The 22673-nt window shown below is 43.3% G+C and overlaps 1 protein-coding gene across 1 annotated transcript in view; it reads right to left on the reverse strand.

Moving 5' to 3' along the window:
- DBP (D-box binding PAR bZIP transcription factor) overlaps positions 1-22673 on the reverse strand; it is a 70240-nt gene that overhangs the window by 34618 nt on the left and 12949 nt on the right. Inside the window, exon 2 of the mRNA XM_082274162.1 lies at positions 12896-13225. Coding sequence (XP_082130288.1) covers positions 12896-13225 — 330 coding nt within the window. The remainder of the gene's footprint in view (positions 1-12895; positions 13226-22673) is intronic.

A 22673-nucleotide genomic window follows, 5' to 3' on the forward strand; every position in this document is an offset into this window, starting at 1 on the left:
TTTTATGTTGTCAAAATTTTGTTCATCAATGATGGGGATTTTGTTAGATTTTTATAGTGGTGGAAAAATGTATCATTCAACTCTCTACAGTTATCTGTTTCATAAAGCCATCATCTATCCACCACTGAAAAACATTTGGGAGAGAGAGAGAGAGATAAGCCAGATTGAACCTTGGGTCTAAAGGCCCGTAACGGAAATCGGACAAAATTATCCTCCAATTTTTCTCTCTTGCTCAACATTCATAACCGTTTTTAGTTGACAGTGCATAAATGTTCACGAAATTTCTCATCCAATTTTTTTTTTTTGGGACTTTTGTTCCTAGACTTCTGGGGTCGTCAGCAACTTCAGATCATGCGCAGTCTTTCGTATCCGATTTTTCGTGGATGTACAGCATACACATTAAAACGAAAATTGGTCGTTTGGGGACAGGCGATAAAAATTTTGGGGTTTGTCCCTCTGTTTTTTTTTTCGTTGCAAACGTCGGCATCGGCTGCTGAAAGTTGTGTACACACTAGCCGAAAATCGTACGATTTTACCTCGGACGGGAATTTTCTGTAGATTTTCTACTAGTGTGTACCCCACTTAAAAAAGAGGCTCCCAGCGGAGGGTTTGATATAAGTGGCCATTCTTTTTTGCATTTATTCTATAGTTTTAAAGAGTTAGAGACAATGGCATTACGGGAAGATAAATGCTTTTTCTGCTTTTTGTACTAGTGCTTGTGTTGTATCTGGATAATAGCTTGTTGGATCTGACAGTGAACTAATGAGCCATATCAATGTATCTGTATGCTCTCCCCACCAATGTCCCCTGTATAACCCATGTTCTCCACTTTCTCTTGTTTGATAAAGCTGGCTAATTTCTTGTGTGTTTATTGCTAAACTTCAGCCCAGAGGAGAGCGCTGAATGACTTAAATTTCACGTAATCCCTTGTACAAACGGAGCAGTAACTGAGTAATTTAACCTCCTAAGACCTCATTAGTTATACAAATCATACATAGTGATGATGATCTAGCCTTGCATTTTATTAATTTATCAGTCCAGCAGAGACCTTGAATTAAAAAAGAGCATTAAATCTACATCACATTTGGCAGTGTTAGTGCGCCTATATGGAGCGTTAGTGTGACAGCTTGTAAATACTCACATCCCATACTAAAACTGGAGCACACAGAATCTGGTGCAGCTGTGTATAGAGACCAATCAGCTTCTAGCATTTAGCCCTCATTCACATTGAACGCGGCTTTGAAATTGTGCAAATTCATCTGAACTCGCACGATTTCCAAGCCACATTTCAGTCTGACTTCGGGGGCGACTTAAAGACATTGGTGCGGGTTCATGCACAGATGTCTATTGAAGTCATCTCCGAAGTCACCAAAGGTAGTGCAGGAAGTACTTTTGGAAATCGGTGCAGCGCCGCAAAGTCGGCCTCTCACTGATTGGGACGGTGCCATTGCCAGCAATAGGCTGTGATTTGACCTGGATGGGGCTTATTGTCAAACTTTAGTTGAACAAGCTCAAGATCAGGGGAGGACTGGGCCAGGGGGGCAGTTGCCCCCTGGGCCGCTTTGATGTCCTGTAAAATGGCTGCACCGCTTCTGGCACAAACATGCCTAAAGGAAGTAAAAAGTCTCTGCCACTAACCTACTTAGTGTAAGATGAAGACAAGGACAGAGCACAGGCCTCCCTCCCCAGCATGGATGGTGTAAACTGTGTCTGAGCAGACGTCGGTTCCATGCCCCACTTGAGACTCTCCTCCCCTGGCGAGCCCCAATGAAGCTCCCCCAAAGATTTTGTGCTGGGCAGGTTGGGAACCCGGATTCAGCTGGTGAGCTGAGTTCCTGGAGCAGGGCTTCAGCTTGGAATGGGGGTCAGGAAGAGGACGGGAAGAGGGAGAGTGGGGCCAAGTCACTGCACCATGGGCCTCTGGTTTCTACTTGCCCCCCGGGCTGAAAGTTGCCAGTCTGCCCCTGCCCAAGATAGAAGCCGATTGGTTAAATCATGCACATCTGCACCAGATTTAGTAAATCTCCCCCCCCCCCCCTCAATTCTATTTTATTTAAGCAAGAATCATGGCAGAGTCACTTAAAAAAAAGAAGTTTTGGCTGGACATACACAGGTTTGTTGGCTGCTGAAGATTCAAGAGACAGTTTCCCTTGATAACATCAGAAACTGGAGGAATGAGCTGCAGTAGAGGTATTACCCATTTTCTTCTGTAGGAGGCACATTTTTTACATTTTTTTTTTAATAGCTTAGTAGAAAAGATTTAACCTCCTAACACTGCATCCCAGCAGTCCTTTAAGTGGGCTTTAAAGTCCGGGGGCAGCATTGCTTTTGTATCACGTGACTGCTATGCTTGGCGCTTACATAATTGGGAACCTGTCCCACTGGCTTCTGATAGAAGCCTTGAACAATAGCTGTTGGTGACAGCTCGAGCACTGTGCTGGAAGGTCACCTTTCTTGCCACCGCATATATGTGTTGTGGTTGGCAAGGGGTTAAGGTGCCCTTTTAGCCCCGTATTTACAGTGAAGAGTCAGACAAAGGGTTTGATTTGCTAAAACCGGAAAGTGCAAAATCTGGTGGAGCTCTGCATAAAAACCAGCCTCCAGGTTGTGTACTGTGCATAGCGCGCTCCTGAACCCCTGCACTCCCCACGTTGCGCACTCCTGAACGCTGCACGCTGTACATAGAGCTCCCCAGATACAACCAGCCCTTTGGGGGCAACCTGTGGCTTGGTACTTCCAGACTGGACAGTCATCAGTGCATAGGGAAGGACCTCACCGGGGTCCCTGCAGGCTTTCCTTCTTCCTCAGAGCACACATTCTCTCGTTCTCTCTCAAGTACCCCCCCCCCCCCAAAAGTGCCATTTTTTGAAAGAGGAAGGGGACCTTAAAGCGGAAGTAGTTCCGCTTTAACTGAACAAGCTGAAGTTTGAAGTCGATTGGCTACCAAGCCCAGTTGTGCCAAATTTTTCACTCTCCGTTTTAGTTAATCAACCCCAGAAAATATAACGAAGGTGGAAAATAAAGCCTTTTTTATAAATAAAATCAGCACAATCAGAATACTCAAAAGGACTGAATACTCAAAGGACTGAATATTTTGGTTACAATAGCCCAGGTGGATGTTTATTTAGTAAAACATTACCCTACACTACAAAGTCTTGCTGGTCGGTCAATTGGTCCTTGATAAATTGGCCCTAGTGTGAGTATGTATGAATGTGAATTAGGGACCTTAGATTGCAAGCTCCTTAGGGACTGATGTGAATGTATATTATATTTGTAAAGCACTGCGAAAATTGACGGCGCTTTAGTATCCATTCACATCAATTCATGTCCTTCCAAGAAGCTCACATTGTTATTTCTGTCTCTCCCCCCCCCCCCCCTCCTTATATACAGACAAGTAGCATCAACATATCAGTATACTTTTGGATTGTAGAAGGAAACCCACAGATAGGAGGAGAACCTACAAACTCCATGCTGACAGCATCCCAGCTGGGGTTCAAACCCAAGACCCAAAGCTGCAAGACAGCCAACCATGTAGCCTTTTGTGCCGCTTCTAATGTAGGACATTGCCCTTTAAAATTAGCCAGATATAACTAAACGCATTCTCTAATTTCCAAATAAGAGAGGTTTGGTCTGTGCATGTATAATGCTGCCAGCCTCACCTACAACCAACCTCCCTCTGATATTCTGCTCTACAGACACTCCTGTGCTTGACTGCTGCCAGCTCACCCCACATCACCTTTTCTCAAGTGCTTTTTTGGGTATTGGGCAGGAAGCGGGAGGCACAGAGTAAGCCTCTGCGTGGCATGTAGATGCATGCATTCAGCCAAACATGGGCACATTCATTGTGTTCTATATGTACTTCCAGCAAAGACACACATACACGCCGTGCACACACACACACACATACGGTCTCAGATACATACACACTGACACGCGCGACTGTAAGCCTCCTGCCATCTGTTCCACCCTGCCGTTCTGAGTATAATTGCAGACTAGAACGCAGAGCTGCATCATAGAACAAGCACTGAGCAGGCACGTGTACTGTGCACTCTTGCTGGCAGCAGGCGTCTGCTTCGTTCTGCTTTCACGTTTAGGCATGAGTTATGGGAACTGCCAGGGAAGGGATTTTCTAAGGCTAATGACCAGACCAGCACAGACACCTAATATTTTTAAAGGCCCACACTGCTCAAAAAACAGAATCTTATCTGCACAATTATTTTATTTTTTTTGCATGAAAGTCTTCCAAAAAATAAATCGGTTTTTATCTTAAAGTCTAAAGCTGGATACACTATACAACTTTTGTTGGTAGATTTCCATTAGATTAAAGGCCCGTACACACGTACCGATTGACGGCCGTAAATATTCGGCCAACGTCCGATCGGCCGATTGTCGGCTTGTTAGTAAGATGCTTCCGACAACCGACTGCGACTTTTCGGCCGAACAAAATCTGGTCTGCATGCTATAAAATTTTTGTTGGCCAACACCAGAACGGCCGATTGTTCGGCAGTCAGTACAGATTTCGGCCGACAAAAGCCAGATGAGCAAGACTGGGCATGCTCAGAGAAGAAAAAACACACGGAAAGTTAACCATCACATGACATCACTTCTGAAGTTGGTTGTTGTTGGCCGACAAAATTCGTGTGCAGTCTTGAGCACTTTTCAACCAACACGACAGCACTGGACAAAAGACGGCTGATCGTTCGGCCGACAATCGGTACGTGTGTACGGGGCTTTACCTTCAACTATGTAGTGCAAGGGCCTGCCTGATTGCCTACAAATTGAAAGTGTTTAGGTCTGACCTCCTATTATATAATTTTGGTAAGTCGAAAGGAAAAAAATCTAAAAGAAAATTGTATAGTGTGTATCCAGTCTAAGACGTACGGTCCTAACTCTAATGAACCCAACTACCTTTTCTGTGTATGCCATACATATATGATTTTAGATGCAAAGAGCAGAAAAGAAAAAAGAACAATGAGCCTGTGTACTCTAAATCTTGCAATATTTTCATCATCATAAATAACAGATAAGAATTTGGTGTAGTTCACACAAACTTTAAATTAAATGGTAGTCTGACGTGTCGTGTACTGCAAGCATTAACAAAGCTTTCACCAAAACAATGAGCAACATTCTGGAAGCCCATCAAGTGTAATTCAAGCCAAAGCTCAGTTATTTTAGGTTTGGATAGAAAGCCAGAACTTCTGTCAATTTTATAGCAGTCTGTGTTCCTATTGAAGAGATGTACCCTCACTTCCTGTCTTGGTGACCACTAACACTGGGATAGGAAGTGAACTACCCACACTAGGATATTGGCTGCAAAACTTCTAGATGATTAACCCTTCCTCCCTATCCAAGTCTAAAAATAAATAATAAAATGATGCCTGGTAAGTGGAAATAAAGTCTGTACTTACCTTAGCTCCATTGGTCCAATGCCCAAAAGGTCCCCCCAAGTTCTTCCAGGTGCCAGTCATCAGCCATCTTGGTTGGCTGGTGCAGGAGGATGCAGCAGAAGTTCAGTCATCCCAACACAAGGGCACATTTCTGGAATATATACGGAGCTGAACATGCGCAGCTCTGTGTACATGCTAAGAAAACAGCAGGCAGGTAGGTTTTTATTTTATTGCAGATGAGACATTGCATGTTTTCTCTGCAATAAATGGTCTGCCTGCTTGCAATTTATAAAAACAAGACCTTAGTTCCATTTTAAAAGAGAAGTTGAGGATTTATTTTTATTTTTTTTAAATCCTACTTACCTAGGGGGGGGGGGGGGCAAATCTGTCCCCTCTCGGCTCTAAGGCTGAGAACCACGCAATCAAACACTGCTGATCACTCTGTTCTCAGTGCTCTGTGAGAAGAGAGCTGGTGACTGTCAGTCCCTGTTCTCTACTATAACCCCCCCCCCCCCCCCCAATGCTCACTAAAGCACTGAGCTGTAGAGGGAGCGGGAGCAGCTGGCTCAGGCTCTCAGCAGCTCAGAGAGGCTGAGCCAGGTGCCGGTCCAAGGATCTGGGTGGATCCCAACCATATGGTCAGAATCATACCCCAGCCTGGACCGGGTCTGCGATGGCAGCCGACAGCCGGCTTCAACAGAACAAACTGCACTCCTGTGATCCACAGGGAAAGTACAGCCAAACGAGCTTTGGCTGTTTAAGTGGAACTTTACCCATAACAACTTGCTTCTTGCTGAAGGCTGCCATTTTGCTGAAGCCCAGAGCACCAAAACCGCAGCAAATCATAAAGTGGAACTAAACTCATGGATTTAATGGTTTGGTTTCAAAAAACAGTTCCATTCCTGGAATGTCAGCATTGGTAACTGTCACATTTGCTTGTGTCCTCAACCAAACTGTCAAACCATCAAATGGCTGATGTCATAACTGATCACATGTGCAGCACTATGGCAGTTGCAGTTTAAACAGAAGCAGCTTCCTTGGCTGTAAATGATAGGAGGGTTTAACTCTGCTTCAAAGTGGAGTTCCACCCAAAACTGGAGCTTCCGCTCATTTGTTTCCTCCCCCCCTCCGGTGCCACATTTGGCACCTTTCAGGGGGGAGGGGGGAAAAACAGGTACCCTTCCCCACTTCCGGGAGACGGCACTGTCCCTTAGAAGTTTGGCCCCCTCCTCCTTCCCCCGCCGCGTCAATCCAAATGCACAGCGCGCATGCACAGTAGGGTTCTGCCCATAAACCCGCAAGGCTTCACTGCCAAGTTCCCTTACCGGCAATGACGGCGGCATGGGTGCAGACAGTGTAACACTGTATGTTAAACAGTATAGGCACTTATTTTTAATGTTTTACATAGCTATTCCTGCAAAAGGGGCCAGAGCCTGAAGGTATCTAGCAGGACTTCATTTTCTGACCAACGTTCCACTTTAAAGTACAGATCTGAAAATTAAAATTAAAAAAAAAAAAAAAAAACGCACACATATCCATCAGTCTATCTTGCCAGTAAGTCTTCTTTTCCAATGCCCTGTAGTAGGGAAAGCTGTCCAGCAAAAATGGCAGTTAGAAGCTTTTGAAGAATTTAGGATTTGGGCTCCCTGCAAAAAAAACGGCAACGTTTCAGCCTGGCACAAAATGACAACCTGGTTGCGGGTTTGAGGCTGGGCGGATTTCCTCCAGCTAAACGTCAAATAAAAAATAAGTTTGGTGTTTCTCCCCCCTTGGTGTGTTTGCCAAGAGCAAAAGAAGTTCCTTCTACACCATGCAATTGGATGTAATCCCGGATATCCCTTTCAGTTCTAAGCATTGCATCATTTACAGCAATCTAATCGTGCGCAATACAATCTATGGCAAATCTGTAACAAAAGCAGATTGCAGGGGGTCAGGATAGATCTGCTTACCAGGGATGCAAACCTTTCAACAAATTTTGCTGACAAAACTCTTGGGAAATATTACTGAGCACTTTTTTTTTCTCAGATAACTCTGATTACATACTAAATCAATACTGATACATAGTAAACACAATGTGAAAGTTTCAAATCCCACTAAGCAAGGAAATGGCCTTTATAGCTGAAAACCCAAAAGGATGAGTCTACCCGTTCTATACGCTGCACACACGCCACAGACCTTGTACCCACAACAAAACCCTCTAATTACTGTACCACAAGTGACCGTCCAACAAACAAACTTCAAGACAAATGATCCGTTTTTACAAAAACTTCCATTACATACACTTTTCTACACAGATTGTAGACACTTTGGCCAGGTTCACATCTACTTCCATCCAATGTAGCATGTTGACATGTTTTTCTTATGCCTTGTGGTGCAATTAATTTTTTATACACATTTTAGGTCATGTTGTTATGGTTTGACCAATGAAGACTGAATTCCTGCAGTGACATCATTATTGTGTAATTTGGAGCCGATAACGCCTTAAAAAAACACATTCTCTCTGTATTTTCAGGTTTTGTCCTAGACTTCTATGAGCTCACAGAGCATGAAAATGCACAGAAAAGTGGACATGTCCCATAGAGGTGAACAACCCCTACTTGGGTAACACGTGTTCCTAGGACACATCCATTGTTTTGAGTTTCCAATGTGCCTGTAATGTGAATGTGCTAACAAGCCTACCTTATGGTGGCCATACACTATACGAAAAATCAGTAAACAATTTGGTCAATTGGACAGTTCGTTCGTTTTTCGGCAAGTTAACCACTTTACCACCAGAGGATTTTGCTGTCTTACGTCCAGGCCACTTTTTGCGATTCGGCGCTGTGCGACTTTAACTGACAATTGCGCGGTCGTGCAACGCCGTACCCAAACAAAATTTACGTCCTTTTTTTTCCCACAAACAGAGCTTTCTTTTGGTGGTATTTGATCACCTCTGCGATTTTTACTTTTTGCGTTATACAAAAAAAAAAAAAAAAAAAGAGCGTAAATTTTGAAAAAATAACAATATTTTTCACATTTTTTTTATATGAAATTCCCCCCCAAAAAAATGTAAAATTCAATTTTTTTTTAAATTTTTGGCCAATTTGTTTTCTGCTACCTATGTTTGGTTAAAAAAAAAAAAAATCACAATAAGCGTATTTTGATTGGTTTGCGCAAAAGTTATTGCGTTTACTAACTAAGGGAAAGATTTCTGTCATCTTTGGTGTTTTTTTTTTTAACGCGTAATGGCAGCGATCTGCGTTTTTTTTTGCGGGACTGCAACATTGCGGCGGACAGATCGGACCCTTTTGACACTTTTGGGGGTACCAGTGACATTTCTATAGTAATCAGTGCTATAAATATGCACTGTTACTCTAAAAATGACACTGGCAGGGAAGGGGTTAATTTTATTGGAGAGGGAGGGGTTAATGTATGCCTGGTGCTTACTGACGTGTGTGTGGGGGGGGGGGGGAGGTGACTGAGTGACACAGGGACAGATCGCATGTTCAGCAATGCTGAACCCTGCAATCTGTCACTGTTTGTCACTGAGCAGATCCGCCCGCTCTGTTTACACAAGCGGGCGGATCTCCACACTCGATTCCCCGACAATCGGGGAAGAGCAGCGGCGATCGCCGCTGCTCCTCCCCTGGCCCGACTCCCGCTGTGAATGAATACAGCTGGAGCGAGCCCCCGGCGGCGCGCGAGCGCCGCCCACAAGGGGGAGGAGTCCAGCGACGTAGGTCTACGTCGCTGGACGATAACGAGCCACTGTGCCGCAGTAGAGGCACAGTGAGTAGTCGTCAAGTGGTTAATGGGCACAAATCGTTGAGCCAAAAACAAAAAAAAAAAAAAAACGACAAGTTTGAACATTTTCTGCTAAATTGAAAGTTTAATGTGTTTCTTGTCCTAACTGTTTGCACTAGGTATATGTGAAAAAAGAACAAAGAACAGATTCATTTATGTCCATTGAACGATTTATGGGTCATTACATGATGCCACAATCATCTGCTCTCAAGGCCAAGTGTTCATTTTTCAAAAAGGAGTTTGAACTATTTTTCGTATAGTGTACGGCCAACATAAAAGTGGTTGTAAACCCTTACATATACCCAGTAACGTAACTGGCCTCAGATGATACACAGATTAAAACAAATCCTCTCCCCATAAGTTGTACCTGTGCATCTGCTGTCTTTTGTGCTCTTAAAGGATAAGTTCACCTTTAAAAATAAATAAATGCACATTTATTTTGTAGAAAAAAAAAAAAGTGCATTTATTATTTTTTTTTTCTTCTTCTTCTTCGGGAGCCTATAAAGCATTGCACCAGCGATCAGCAAATCAGAACCCCAACAGCATCTTTAGAAGTCCATAGATCAACTGAAAAAAGTTCCAGCACCCCCAGAAAACTAACCACACCGTGCTCTCATGCCTAGTCTGGTCAGTTTTTAATAGGAAAGCAGAGGGACTGTCAGAGATTTCACACAAAAGGAAGCAATACAAAGAAAACAGGATATTTTTTTTTAATACAAGCACATGGTACAGTAGACATATTAAATATGAAATGTTGGGTTTACACATTTTTTTTTTAAACACTAGCAAAGCTACAAACAATCTTTTTTCTACAGCAAGCTGATCTGTATAAAGGACTTGCATCACTTACATTTAGCACATAGTTCTTGTAATCTTTTGTACCGCTGTGGTTTAAGCATTAAACAATACAAGTCCTACAAAAGTAGCATGGCAAGGTATCAAGCCTTAAAGTGGAGTTCCACCCATTTTTGGAACTTTAGATCTATGTAATCCCCTTTAAAATGGCTTTTACCAATGGAAACTTTTTTTTTTTTTTTTTTTTGCTAGTAAATACCTTAATTTCTGCTTTATTCCTCCTCTCCTCACTTCCGGGTCCAATCGGCGATGACGTCATTCGGCGATTCGCAGTGTCGGCTGGGATGTATTCTATTCCAGAAATCTCGCAGTAGCTGAACTGTACTGAGCCGTGCCTGCCCCGCCTCCGCCCCGCCTCCTCTCATTGAGTTGTATTGTATGATGAGGTGGGGCGGAGGGGCAGAGAACGGCCTTAATACATTCATACAATACAACTCAATGAGAGGAGGCGGGGCAGAGGCTGGGCAGGCACGGCTCAGTACAGTTCAGCTACTGCGAGATTTCCGGAATAGAATACATCCCAGCAGACACTGCGAATCGCCGAATGACGTCATCGCCGATCGGACCCGGAAGTGAGGAGAGGAGGAATAAAGCAGAAATTAAGGTATTTACCAGCAAAAAAAAAAAAAAAAGTTTCCATTGGTAAAAGCCGTTTTAAAGGGGATTACATAGATCTATGTATTCCAACCTATTAAAAATGTGTGGAACTCCGCTTTAACAGCTCTTTGTCAAGCCTGGAGTCCATATACTTGGTCCTAGTATTTCAATGCAATAAATTATTATTACCAATTAGGTCAAAAGGCCTGAGCCAAAAGAAGCAAGTGAGTAGAATCCATTACAGTCATACTGGGGTCTGGAAATCCCTCTGGAGTCCAAAAGAGCTTTACTACCTTGCAGCTAGCTCTTTTGTGTTCAATTCAAAGAGTTAGGCTGGCCATAGATGGTTTGAATCTTGGCCAGTTTAGCAGGAACCGTCCATGGGCAGGCTGAACTGTACCAAGCTGATCGATAAACTTGGGTACGACCAGCCTGCTGGATTTTACTTGCAACTATCGCTAGCGGCTACTATAGCCGCTAGCAATATTCATCATGGTCTTCCGCCGGCAGAGGTGGCTTCCCCCGCCAGGGGAATACAATGTCTCGGTAGGAGGGATTGCCCTGTCAGCACTATGTTGATGGGGCAATCATGGAAATTTCTTTCCTGCAACCACGGGAAATTTGCACCGTCTATGGCAGTGATGGCGAACCTTGGCACCCCTGATGTTTTGGAACTACATTTCCCATGCTCATGTACTCGACAGTATCATGAGAAATGTAGTTCCAAAACATCTGGGGTGCCAGGGTTTGCCATCACTTGTCTATGGCCTGCCTTAAATGATTATCTACATTTCTAAAAATACATGGTATACAGCCGATTCATGGATTATATTTTTCCTAGCCTAACTACATACTTAGGGAAACATTTTAAATAAATATGTTTAATATAGTAGCAAATGTTTAAAAAAAAAAAAAAAAAATCTTTACAGTTTATCAACTGTGCCAGGGTCTCTGTAAAGCAGAACTACCTACAACATGACCTATTTATACATATATTATTTCATACAATGCTATTAAAGTGTATGTGAAGGCAAAACTTTTTCTTTTTTCATTTTGCATACAGTAGGGAATGGTTAAGATTAGGGATCAGCTGAAATATCGAGGGCCGATACACACTTTCCCCGATATATCGAAATTGGCCCCTGAGGTTACTGATCCTGCCAATATTTCAGGAAAGTGGATGTTCCCGGAGTGATGCCTGCAGCTAGAGGCATCACCCCGGTACCGGAGTCCATAGCCGACAGTCCTGTAAAGACAACCGATTCGGCTGAGAAGCCGCTCGGCTGTCATTCATGGCCCCCCCCCCCCCCCCGCACGGCTCGCCCCGGGTCTCCTGTCCCACCGGGAGGCCTGGACCAGTTTCCCCAGGCACTCAAAGTACTGTAGTCTTACCGTAGATTACACGGAGCGGAGGAAGCATGGGAGGAGCTGGAGTGCAGAAGGCTGGAGGGGTGGAATTCTGTTCAGCTGGTGAGGTGGAGTTGGATGGCAGATGGCTAGTGACTGAGGCGATCAGAGCCGAGTGCCTGGTTTCCGCACAACACCGGGCAACCAGCCCTCACGGCCGCTGCTGAAGACCCGATCAAAGCCGCATTCAGCTCTGATCAGGGCCACAATGTAAAAACCCAGAAGTGATGTCATGCAATCACTTCCGGGTACTCGGTGCCAGTTTAAAAAAAAATGACTTGGCTGTTTTGAATGCTTTTAAGTGCAGAAGAGGGGTTTGGGGTCTTTTGGACCACAAGATCCCCCCACAACAGTACCTGTCAAGTGTAAAAATAAAAAAAAATTTAAAAGTTCAAAAATAAATATCGGCCAATACCAATATTCAATGGCCAAAATATCGGCATCGGCAATTAAAATACAATATCGGTCGATCACTAGAAGATTGTCAAAAGCGGTTATATTTTTTCCTGTATTTTATTTTTTCTTGCTGTCTATGTCCTTTCAGAGAGTTTTTCCTTCACTTTTCTATCCTGGAGACACAACAGGAATATGGAAGAAATTTCATCTAATGAGGGAAAAACCCAAATTAAAACAGACAGTTGTCACCAACATGTGTTCCTGTTGCAAGGTTTCCCTCTGCTCCTGTGACAAAGCCAACATTTTAGATTTCTCAGCACTTTTTGTATCAAACAATGATCCCAGGGCATACAAAGGCTTTGTCCCTGACCAGAGATTAGAACACTTCCTTTTTACAAAACTAAAAGTTTGGACTTTACATGTACTTCAAATCGATTTACAAAAAATGAGCCTACTTTGTATGTCATTACCTGCTTTGCTGCTTGGATGTTCAAATTCACTGCCAATCATGCTTTGCTCAGGAGAAGAGCAAGCAGAGGTAGAGGAGGCGCAGGATGGTGGTCGGCTGAGGTCAACAACTGACTGGTTCGATGGAGGTGGTGTCAAATTGGCTGGTGAAAAAGGCTGGTGAGGTGGGCTTGGTGGGAGGCCATTTTCCAATAAGAACTCATCAAGGTCAACATATTCTATCTCATTGTATGGCAAAGTGCGCTCCCACAGAAGCGATCCTAGGAATGCACAGTGAGGACGAGATCCGGCCATTTCATCTTCCAGTTTTCTCTCCTTATCCTTCATGATACCTTCAAGACAAAGATGTTTTTAGTTAGTATCCTATGGACGCATGGTTTTAAATTAGTGGAACAAGAACTATTTATTTTTTCTTGGCAGTAATAGGTCAAAAGCCTGGTACACACAATCAGATTATCGGACTAATATTCATCCATTTTTTGTTGCATGCTAGTCTCATATCGAAAGTGAGGAGATTACGCGACATACGAAAAATTTTGTGCAACAGAATACAACTTCAGAAGTGAGGTCATATGTTGAATTGTTTTGTATGTATTCTCTCGATTCTGAGCATGCAAAGTCTTGCTTATTTTTTTCTGGATGAAAACTGTACTAATTAAAAACGAAAATTGGACGTTCTGTTCACGTACGATAAAAATTTTATTGCCTTCACCTTCAGTTTTTGTAATTCAAAAAGTCGGAATTGGCTGTCAAAAGCACTACACAAAATGATCAGAAATACGGCAGATCGTTCATCGTACAAAATTTTAATTCTGATTTTCTTATCGTGTGTACGGCCTTTAGGTTTAATAAAGTCTGAAGGAAGAGAAACTAGAACTTCCATTCTATACTAGAAATTGAGACCCTTATAGCCATGGATAGCAGCTCTGGAAAATGGCAAAGCTGAAAATCCAGCAACATCTATGGCGGCTATTTATAAAATGCTTGACAAACACACTTGGAAACAAAAGCAAATTGGTGTCTACGGTAACCATTTCATTTCTTGGTTTATTCTTCCCAAAGGGTAAATGATAAATAGTTGGTCATGAACGGGCAGCAACTCCGTTGTCTCCCATTTTTCTTACCTTAGGAAATGCACACTTGGCTGTAGATGCATTTTGCCAAATTTATAAAGTCTTTCTGATAATTTTTCCTAAAAAAAAAAAAAAAAATTGACAGTAATCCTAAAGTCTATCTAGAGCCAAACTTTTTTAAGTTTTGGAAACGTATGGAAGGGTTAGAACCTCCCGATTATTGTCACTGAGAAAGAAAGTGGGGACTTTTGAGAGATTTCCTGGCGTGTCTCAACAAATAGAAGTTAAAAAAAAAAAAAAAAAAAAAAAAAAAAAAAAGGATTCAGGTTTTAATGCCATAAATGGATCGCAGTACAGCCAGTTCCAAACAGATATGTTAGAAAATTTTCCTTAATCAGCGGCTGCAGCCAATCGGAGCATCCGATTATCAGAATACGTCCTCTATGGCCAGCTTTGGGCTTGAATCACACAGGAGAGCAACCCTGTTGAATTTATTCAGCCAGCCATAGATGGAGGTTACAGGAAAGAAAATCACTTGATTCCCCCATCAAAAAAGGGTCCGTGATGATAGGGGGGGGGTCCTTCCAGAGGAGCCATGGTCTTCTCCAGGTGGGGGAAACTGTACTCACCGGGAGAACACAGGGATTATTGCTAGTGGCTATAACAGCATCTTGCAATAATTGCATTTAAAATCCGATAGGCTGGTTGTAGCCAAGTTTATCGATCAATTGACTTGGGTACATTCACAGCCTGTCCATACACAGTTGGAATCTCAGGCAGTTCCTACTGAACTGGCTGAGATTCAAACCACCTATGGCTGGCTTTAGAAAGAGTAAGAGCCGGTTCACATAGCAGCGACCCGACTTGCCGGGGCGACCTGTGAGGTCGCGGTGCACAGCGACCTCGGAGCGGCATGCACAGACTTCATATCATTGAAGTCAATGCAGGTCGCTCCAGGTCGCCCCAAAGTAGTACAGGACCCTTTTTCTAAGTCGGAGCGACTTGTGTCGCTCCTATTAGAACGGGTCCTGTGCTAATCTATGGCAGGCGACCCACGGCGACTTGTCAGGCGACCAGGTCGCCTGACAAGTCGCCCCAGTGTGAACCGGGTCTCAAGGTTACATCATGAGAAGCAGTCCTGTATTCAAAAGGATGATAACCAGCATTCCTCGCCAACCCTAAACAAGGCAGAAATACCCTCACTAGGGAACGGGCAATGAAGAAGATACATCTTGTTGGCCCGGCTAGCAAAGTAGTTCTCTAGAGACTGGCAGTTAGTCTGTTAACGATTCTAATGCTGATAATTTGTCAGTAGCATCAAGATGGCCCATTGTTTTTAATCTTCGTAAAATTTTCTGTAGGGCTTTTATTTTGATCTGAAGCCCCATTTGGTAAGATTTTCTCTTCCTTTGACACCAGGACAAGTAATGAGGGAAGCAATAAAATTGTCAGAAGTTATATCCTTTTCCTACTCTACCAAAAACATGCGTTTCGGTTGGAGGAAAATGTCCCATCACTGCTTTTAGCGGTAGCAAGTGAGAGGATCTTTCCCCAACTGGAATCTAGACCACAAAAACCCGCTCAAACCCTTCCCTACTTTGACATAAAATAGAATTTTTTGGCTGGATGTGGTCTTTAAACCATCCATAACTTTTCATCATTTTTCATTTTAATTGGAAGTCTGAGAACGATCTTTCCCTAAGATTGTGTATTTTGTTTCGATTACCCCATTTTGGTGCTCTGTTTTAACTACCTATTTCTCTTTGCGCCAATTTTCTGTTTGCAATTTTTTCACATTATAACTACCCTAATCAAATCTATATATGGACCAGAGAAAAAAATTAAGTTTTTTTTTTTCTCCAAAACTGGGCATGCACAGTGTAAAAGAAAAAGCACTATGTTCACCAGTCTTTACAAAGAAGCTCCCCTGTCTTACCTCCTTGCACAAGTCTATTGTTTCTATGCAAATTCAACAAAAGTAAATAGTCATTGTTTAGGCATGTAATCAATTACTCAAGAATTCTTGGACACTGCAGACGAACCACCGCCTTTTACATAACAAGGTTTATGCCACTGTACACATTTCTTTGTCTAGAACACCATACAGTCTGGGCTTACAGGAGCAGGAGTCTAACCACAATGCAGGTACCATGAAGGTCAAAAGCCAAACAAAGATTTCCATTGGCATGGCTGTTCGGTGCTTCACTTATCTGCATTTTATGTTTGCTAACTGATGATAGAACGGTGCATTTGTTCTCTGTGACTAGGTCAATAACCTTTTCTATGTACTTTATACTGTACTTCTACAGTAAAGTGCATTGAATCCCTAACAATGAACTTTTCCTTTTTACTTCCTTTTGTTCTTCTAAATATACAATTGGAAGCATTTTGCTAAATCTATTTAAAGGAAAATAAAAAGTTCTGCTGATCCTGCCAGAAATCCAGTGTTGTCCTTCACCCTGTGCATTCTGCGGCCTTATCAGTCCTACACAGTTCACTTCTGAGAACTACAGAAACCCTTCCCCAATGTTAAAAAGATGAGAAGAGGGGGGAGATGTACTGTCATCTTAAACTTCTTGTTCTAGGGCAGTGGTCTCCAAACTGTGGCCCACAGGCTAGAAGTGGCCTTTTGCTTGCTTTTTCCAGCCCTTAGGGCATTATTCCTCCCACTTATGGCACTATACCTCCCACCGACACCAACAATGGGGCACCACTCCTCCCACCGACACCAATGATGGGGGCACCACTCCTCCCACCGACACCATTGATGGGGGCACCACTCCTCCCACCGACACCATTGATGGGGGCACCACTCCTCCCACCGACACCATTGATGGGGGCACCACTCCTCCCACCGACACCATTGATGGGGGCACCACTCCTCCCACCGACACCATTGATGGGGGCACCACTCCTCCCACCGACACCATTGATGGGGGCACCACTCCTCCCACCGACACCATTGATGGGGGCACCACTCCTCCCAACGACACCAATGATGGGGGCACCACTCCTCCCACCGACACCAATGATGGGGGCACCACTCCTCCCACCGACACCAATGATGGGGGCACCACTCCTCCCACCGACACCAATGATGGGGGCACCACTCCTCCCACCGACACCAATGATGGGGGCACCACTCCTCCCACCGACACCAATGATGGGGGCACCACTCCTCCCACCGACACCAATGATGGGGGCACCACTCCTCCCACCGACACCAATGATGGGGGCACCACTCCTCCCAACGACACCAATGATGGGGGCACCACTCCTCCCAACGACACCAATGATGGGGGCACCACTCCTCCCAACGACACCAATGATGGGGGCACCACTCCTCCCACCGACACCAATGATGGGGCACTACTCCTCCAATCAATAAATGGGGCACTACGCCTCCCACCAATAAATGGGGCACTACGCCTCCCACCAATAAATGGGGCACTACTCCTCCCACCAATAAATGGGGCACTACTCCTCCCACCAATAAATGGGGCACTACTCCTCCCACCAATAAATGGGGCACTACTCCTCCCACCAATAAATCAGGCACTACTCCTCCCACCAATAAATCAGGCACTACTCCTCCCACCAATAAATCAGGCACTACTCCTCCCACCAATAAATCAGGCACTACTCCTCCCACCAATAAATCAGGCACTACTCCTCCCACCAATAAATCAGGCACTACTCCTCCCACCAATAAATCAGGCACTACTCCTCCCACCAATAAATCAGGCACTACTCCTCCCACCACCACCAATGATGGGGCAACTACTCCTCCCACTAATACCAATGATGGGGCACTAGTACTTCCACTAATACCAATCATAGAACGCTAGTCCTCCCACTGACCCCAGTAAGGCCGTATTCCTCCTACCGACACCAAAAGATGGGACACTATTCCCTCGACTAATACCAATGATGGGGCACCATTCCTCCCACTAACGCCAACAATGGAAATTCTTCTTCCCGATAATACAATCTATGAAGCACTGTACCTCCTCCCACTGCCTACAGGAGGGTGTTATGTAATTTTTTTTACCCCCTCTAATCATCAAGTGTTTTAGTTATTGTTTACTCCCAGTGGTCACAATCCAGCACTCCTAAAATCTGAAGTCTAAACAGGCCCTTTGCCTAGAAAATTGTTCTAGGATGACAATGCTGTTCCTCTTGTAATGCAGTACGAGTGAGAAACGTCACTCAAGACCAGGACATGCATCATTGGCAGGGTTAACAGGTGAAAATTAAGAAAATAAAAGCCAGAAAAAAAAAAAAAAAAACACAAATGCAGTCACCATATCTAAGGACTGGTGAGCTGAAATATATCAAATATTTGTGCTTAGGTTTAAATAATTTAATTTTAATTATAAGGCTCCAAACACTTTTCCTGGGTAATAAAATCTGCACTTGACAGAAGTCAGCTACCACCAACGACCTCTTCTAAAAAAAATAAAAAAGACAAAAAATAGTTTGGCTGTCATGCTGATCCTCTGAGTTTATTTGTTTCTGCATCACTGACCTGGAACATGTACGCAGATCAGCAGGTTCTGCCTTTATGATACATGATTGTTCTGGGTCAGCAAGAAAAACATACAAGAGAGAATACTGCCCATGTGATTTGACTGGTTTCACTTAGTTTGCCTACAATCTCGACACACTGCATTAAATACTAGTCGTACACTAGGACAGAATTAGCTGCCATGCCAAGAGCTTTTTAATTCTGACCGCTGTATACCAAAATAGATTAAAATTTAATATAATTTCTGAAAAATGATACACAGATAAAGGTGGCAAATCCTTCATTCATTTGTCAATTCTCCATTCATAGATCACTTTTCATTGATGGAAGCTATTGCCTCTATGAATGGAGGGGGTGAGCAGACAGCGTGGGCATAGTTGGCTCTTCTGATGAATGTATATGACAGGTGTTTCAGCACTATAAGATTAGGGCAGTAGGGATGGTGGAGGATGGAAGATTTCAACTAAATCTGCAGCCAGCAGTATGGTCACTTGTTTTATTTATTTATTTTTTTAACATTTTTTGACTAAACTTGAGCTTCAAAGAGGATCTTCACCCCAAAGAATTTGTGTGAACCTGGATCCAGCCCTCTCCTTCTCGCACACTTGGATATTTTTTTAAAGCTGAATTCCAGGAATTCAGCTCTTTCGTAAAAAAGTGAAGACAAATTAGGAGTTCAATATAAGGAGGTGCATGACATCTCTTGGGCTTATTTCTATTTACATCAGACAGGTTTTATTGCACACTCCGAAGAGAAAAACTGATGCTTCAGGTCTAAGCATCTTCAACATTAGAGTTGGCGCCGCTACTAAGCCTGCCCCTCCCCTCTTCCAACCCATTCACAGCAGGCTTTGTATTATGTGAACTCATTCACAAATTACAAAAGCTTCTTTGAATGGGCAGCAGAGGGGAAGGGCGAGCATAGCTGCTCTATGTGCCTCTCACAGCCCCAAATGTGAGTGTATGTTCTGGCAGAGCCAGATATAAATAATAGAGATAAGTTCAGAAGATGTCATGCACCCCCTTGGACTTAACTCATAGTGTGCCTTACTTTTGTAATCAAAGTGGTTGAATTCCTAGAATTCAACTTTAAAGGTTAAGTTCACCTTTTGGAATATACGTTACATGTTCCCCTCAATGTTCCAGCTCCTGCCACCAGTTCCCCCCTGAAGCCTCCCTCAGTGTGACAGTGGGAAGGGAATATTCTCCCTGCACCCACTATGACAGTTTGTAGTTTTGAATGAACTGCAGGGTGCTGATGAGCACTCTTGTAGTTCATTCACAAGCCCTGCAACTTTCAACAGACAGCCCGTATGAAGGTACGGGCAGAAAGCTGTAGGACTTGTCCAACTTTGCACCCCTGATCACAGGGGAAATGCTTTCCAGGCTCCTAAAGGAAAAAATAATTAATGCACGTTTTATCCCTTACTGCACAACTACGTGCATTTATTATTTTTTCTGAAAAGCTGAACTTAGCCTTTAAATTGCTATTGTATATTTATTTTATTTAGCGCTTCCTTCTCTCTTGCCAGGGTGAGAATCACGCTGCTCATGGTTTTACAGTTGTGCTCTGCTGGGCTTTGGGACCTGGCAGAGATCTTCTGCACAAATGCGGATTCCCCTGCAAACAGGCACGAGGAGGACATGCAATTCGATTCCTGCATGGCACGTGTGAAGAGCCCTGCCAGGTCCCTAAAGGCCAGCGCATATCCCGGACAATCAAAAATGGTGGCGCTGGTGGAGGGGATGGAGCCATGATTAAGGGGACTAAAGTTCCTGCACAGAATATGCATTTGATTTTAGGTTTTATGTCCATTTTAGATAAAAATAACACTAAAAAAAAAATTAGAAACTAAAAGTAGAATTGTTAACATGACACTTTAATGTTCCTTTAATGACTGCCATTTGTTTTTCATCCTGTAATGACTGCCATTTGTTTTTCATCCTGTTATCGGCTTTCTCATTGAAGTAGTATGCATACAGATTACAAGCATGCTACTATAAACATTACTCTAATTAGGTTTGCTAGGCACATAACAATCACCACATGGTCTGCCCTGTAAGCACCTAGCTCTACACGTGCTGCGTCAGTTCATCCAGTTAGATGTCAGGCAGGCTGGATGCGGCTCCCAGCTCACCTGGAATGCTCCCTACCTACGCTCTGAAATCCACAGCACATGGGCAGCGCTCCATGTTATTGTGCAATGCCGCTCGCTCGTAAACACCAAAAGCTGGGAGATGGGCAGATCCATGCCTATTAATATTTCATGAAAACTTCCTAAACCAGATTCAGATGCCTGAAAGGACATTATAAATGTAAAATCCCATTAATGTCTCCCAAGTGCCGGCAGCAACTACTACCAATTAAAGTGCGCCAATTACCTACAGAGGGGAAAGAGATTTCCAGACTTAGAAGCAAAATAAAAGGCTGTAGAAACCAATAGTATTTTTATAGTAATTATAATTTTATTCCAATAAAAGGAGAAATTGAAAGCCGATTGGTTGTTGGGGGTTGGTGCTTGTGGCATACCCTCAGTGCGTCTTTCATAATATTTTAAATTGAAGTCATTATTTTCTAACAAAGCCACATAAAACTAACCCATCATCCTCATTATGAAAGAAAAAATAACCGGAATTAAAATTAAAGCTAAACTCCAAAAATAGGCTTTTTTTTAACCACTTGCCTACTGGGCACTTTAACCCCCCCCCCCCCCCTTCCTGCCCTGGCTGGTGTCACTCTTTGAAAGGCAATTGCACAGTCATGCTAAACTGTACCCATATGAAATTTTTATCTTTTTTTCCCCTAACAAATAGAGCTTTGTTTTGGTGGTATTTAATCACCACAGGGTTTTTACATTTTTGCTATAAAAAAAAAAAAAAAAAATGTTAATTGTTTTTTATAAAATTTGGCAAACCGGTAGAGGTTTTTCTTCACGGATGTGCACTGATGAGGCTGCACTGATGGGCACTGATGAGGAGAGACTGACTGGCAACACTGATAATCCAGACACTGATATTCATGGCGCTTATTATTAGTGTAGATGTCCCTTGGACACAAGCCGATTATCGGCTCTCCTCTCTGCATGCTGTCAGCGTGAGGAAAGGAATGCCAATAATTGTGTTTACATTGTGATCAGCTGTAATTGGACAGAGCTGATCACATGGTAAAGAGCTGCTGTCATTGGCCCTTTACCCCGATCTGTGATCAGCTGTGTCCTAAGGACATAGCGATCACACAGCACGCCGTGATCACGGGAGGACTCCCTCTCAGAACCGGCCATCATTCAGCTATAGCGCAGACAGGAAGAGGTTAAGCTCACATTGGTCCAGCTTGTTTCCATCTTAGTCCTAACACTTGAGGGCACCCGAGGATGTGAAAATCACTGTAGTAGCCTGTGCTGCATACAGTCAGCGCCGGTCTCTTCCGGGTGTTGCTTGAGAGGCTTGTCATTTGCATACTCAACATGGACGCTCGCTGGGCACCTCCATTTATTGAAGGTTTTGGCTTTTTTTTTTTTTTCAATGAGCACAAGGAGATCTCTGAATGGACTAGGTTGGGGATAGCAACACCATCCTCCCCTTCAGCTCTGTACCCCTGAATAGACCCAAGGCTGAAGGAAGAGTCTATAGGAGCCTGTGCATTGCACATGCCATCCACCAATCGTGGTTGCAGTGCTTTACAGGCTCAAATGAAAAAAAAAAACAAACGTAAAAAACACATGCACATTTTTTTTTTTTTTTTTGCAATATAGGTGCACTTATTTTTATTATTTTTTTTACAAAAACTTTAATATGCTTTTTAAAATAACAAAGCACACTTATCCTAGGTGTCTTCACCTGACCTCCCTCCTCCTTCACAATTGCATAGTTCCCTTGATCTTACTAAAAGTGGTTCTGTGGTCTTCACTGTCCTGCACCCTAGACTCCTAGGTCAGGGTATCCGGGCAAAATGATAAATGTACCTTATTTTAAGCAGACTTGTATAAAGTACTCGAAATTTCTACTTGAGTAAAAGTACAAGTGCTCGATCAAAAAGTGACTTGAGTAGAAGTGGAAGTGCTCGCAGAAAAAGTTACTTAAGTAGAAGTACTAAAGTATTCAACATTTTTTTTACTTAAGTATTGCAAGTAGTTTTTTCAAAAAATTTGCTACTTAAGTACTAAAAGTAAAAAGTACCAG

The sequence above is a fragment of the Pelophylax lessonae genome, assembly GCF_965119305.1.
Source record: "Pelophylax lessonae genome assembly, chromosome: 12".
In the NCBI taxonomy this organism is placed as follows: Eukaryota; Metazoa; Chordata; class Amphibia; order Anura; family Ranidae; genus Pelophylax; species Pelophylax lessonae.